General features: G+C 33.3%; 1 protein-coding gene across 1 annotated transcript; it reads right to left on the reverse strand.

The window, feature by feature from the left end:
• Positions 1-799: 799 nt before the first annotated feature.
• LOC104106795 (zinc finger protein 8) lies at positions 800-2,064 on the reverse strand. Its single transcript, XM_009615426.4, has one exon. The coding sequence runs from the start codon at positions 1,796-1,798 to the stop codon at positions 1,028-1,030; it is 771 nt and encodes a 256-aa protein (XP_009613721.1). The 5' UTR covers positions 1,799-2,064; the 3' UTR covers positions 800-1,027.
• Between the last annotated feature and the right edge of the window lie 1,172 nt (positions 2,065-3,236).

Below are 3,236 nucleotides of genomic sequence, written 5' to 3' on the forward strand. Positions count from 1 at the left end.
ACATTTTTTAGGGTAAAACATGTACTCGCGTTACAAACATGAGTATTTCAAGCCTTTAAACTTGGTATTCTTCGTCTTTCAACTCCTTATCATCTTAAGTCGCTAATATTTCAAGCCTTTAAACTTGACACTCTGTTTTCTGAACTCCTTATCGTCATAAATCCCTAACTAATCTATATGCAGATGATTTAACGTCTGATAGGTACTGCTTCATGCATGTACACTTAAATCTTTCTATATAAACGAGACGAAGAAGAAGAAGAATGTTCATTAAAGTATGTGAAGCTGTTATACCAGAACTACCTGACGTTTTCTTTCTTTATACATTTTATGCAAAAAACACCTAACCTCATCAATTTTCCCCACATTTCATTCTCTAAGGTATTTTCTTATCTGTCTGCGGATCCAACATAACTTGCTCATAAGTAGCTAGCCCAGGTAGGCTATACCGTTGGCCCAAGAACTCGTACACACACAAAACAAGAGAACACACGTGGACCACCTTAGGCTTGAGATTATGGATTTAATTCTGGGATGGTGTTTTGGCCGCGCCACTCTCCTCAGATATGCATTCCATAATTTAATATACACTTATACGGTGTAAAAAGTACCCTATCAACGCACCCGTTGCAGCAGAAAACCTTGCTATATATTACAGGATACTAATTTCACTTATTATTCACGATTATTTATAATTATATTTTAAGTCCTAGCAAATCTTTAGTGGGTCAGATTCAAGAATTTAGCCATTTCATGGATGTTCACTTGCTTCTCTACTGCATTTGAGAAAAGAAAAAAAAAGAGAAAAGAGAGAATTGCATATACTAAAATCACTTCATTTACATAACGTCTTCTTCTTTCTGAAAATTCAAGGAGGCAGGCTAATTAAAGCAGTGATAATTCTTAAAATTGTCTGTGAATAACGAAAAGCTTTAAATTTCCTGCATGAACTGATGGAAAAAAACAGAAACTTTGGTCCTCAGGATTAAAGAATTTTAATTAGCTTTAGTACTAGAGTACAAGTAGTTCACAAGTGTAGATCTAAACTCACATGATCTTTAATTCCGGCCTTTGTTTCATATCCGAACCCTCTTTGAGAACTTGAGCTATTGATGATTGGAGAAGGCTTGAAATCCTCATTATTAGCAGCAAATACTGGCAATGGCTGCATATTCATGGATCGTTCACGGCCAAAATTAGACGAAGACGAAGAAGTATGATGAACACTAGTTGCTGCAGGAATCCTCCATAAAGCTAAAGGACTTCCATTTATAGGAGTTTGATGAGAATTATAAGGGGTACTATTAACATGGTGATGGCTTCCATAAAACCTAGTAGCACTGTTAATATTGTTGGTTGCGTAGTGATGATGATAAGCTGCTGTTGGCGCACTACCAAGACGATGGTAATTCATTATTCCATAAATATTTGCCTCTGTTAAAGCACCGTGTACCATTGCAGATTGAAGATGCGCTCTTTTAGCATTCTGGCGTTCTCTCTTATGAGCATTTTGATGTCCTCCTAGTGCTTGTGAAGTCGGGAAATTCCTGCAACAATAATGGCACTCGAATTTTCGACTGCTCTCACTGTTGTTGCTAATATGGTCTTTGATTTCTTCTTGGCTAGGGTTTGTTTCAGTGGATTCTGTTGCAGCCATGGAGTCACCAGCAGTACCAAATTCTTTGCCAAAAAGCCTAATGGCTTTTTCTTTATTAGCTGGTGCTGGTCGAATAAAGGGTAGCTGAGAGAAGGACTCCACGTTCATGAAATCACGAGTTTCTCTGTCTGTTTTGTCCATGGATATTTCTGTACGTGTTTGTGTGAAAAATGAAAATGAACAAAAAGCTAGAAATGAGGGTTTGGAAGAAAAAAGAGTAGAAGGCTAAAGCAGAAGCAAACAAGTCTATTGTCAATATTTCATGAGTTGGAGAGGGGATGGAGAGGAAGTAAAGGGACCAATGATAAATTAAGTGGTCTGATCCAAGGATAATTGGAGCTGACCCCTTCAACATATTTGTGTGATTCCTAAGACTTTTCAAAGCCCCACACAAATTTTGGTGCATCCTAAAGTTTTGTTTTTTTTTTTTAATTTTATAATTTGAATATTTTTAATTGAAAGCGCATCTTGAAAGTATCTACCTGTACAATTAATTCATACTTCCTAATTGTAAAACCAATACTTTGTTCAGTACCAAATATTATTCATTTTGACAAAGTAAATTTCTTTGATCAAATTAAAATATTTGATGTTTTAGAAAAATACTAAATCATTTTTACCTTTTTCCATATCTTCTCTACTCTCTCATTTGGTGCTATGCTAATGAAGTGAAATGTTTAAAGAGTGATATGTATTCTACGTACGAAAATACTCTTATGACTAATTGCTATAAATTTACTTCTTAAAAATTATGTGCAAAAATCTGAAAAGGATGTAATATAGACTATATATATATATATATATTCTCTCCGTTTACTTTTACTTGTCATATTTCGTTTTTTAGGAGTCAAATTACATAAGCTTTGACCGACGTTTTAACATATATTTTTTCACCATATTGATTGGGAAATATTATAAATTATAGTATTTTTCATGTAGTTTCTGAATATTTAAATTTTAAGTTTAAAATATTTAAAAAATTGAATACAATTTAGCTTAAAAAATTAGTCTAATTGACTTTCGAAAAGCGAAGTGAAAAGTAAAAAAATAAATGGAAGGAGTATATATATACCCAAAAGAAATATTGTAGTACGTGTGTTTCGAAATTCATGGCATTTATTGAACTAACAAATCATTGCATTTGATATTAACGTATCAAATGTAGATAGGTAATTAGCATTCACTGCCACTACACATATGGTCCAAATAGAAATAAAGAAACATCCTCCATTAAGCTAACAAAAAGGAGTTATATTTGTCCGACTTGGATATTTCATGAAGCTTAGGTTGGTGTCCAATATATCATCACAACAAATCTCTTTGAAAATTTGAGCATTTCACACAACTAAAAGATTTAATTATGTCCAACTTTCTTAAAACACAAGATATTTATCTCGTTTATGCCTGAATATTGTTTACAGAAAAACGGATGGAGTTGAATTTGTACGTAGTTTTAAGGATATGTGGCGCAACTTAATACAAATTATAAGGATAAATAGAAATATAAGTATGGATTGCAAAGAATGCAAAATAGATAAGGTTGTAAGGAAGATGAATTTTAGGACTAAACAAGTGGAAT

Source organism: Nicotiana tomentosiformis, chromosome 3, assembly GCF_000390325.3.
Source record: "Nicotiana tomentosiformis chromosome 3, ASM39032v3, whole genome shotgun sequence".
Taxonomy (NCBI): domain Eukaryota; kingdom Viridiplantae; phylum Streptophyta; class Magnoliopsida; order Solanales; family Solanaceae; genus Nicotiana; species Nicotiana tomentosiformis.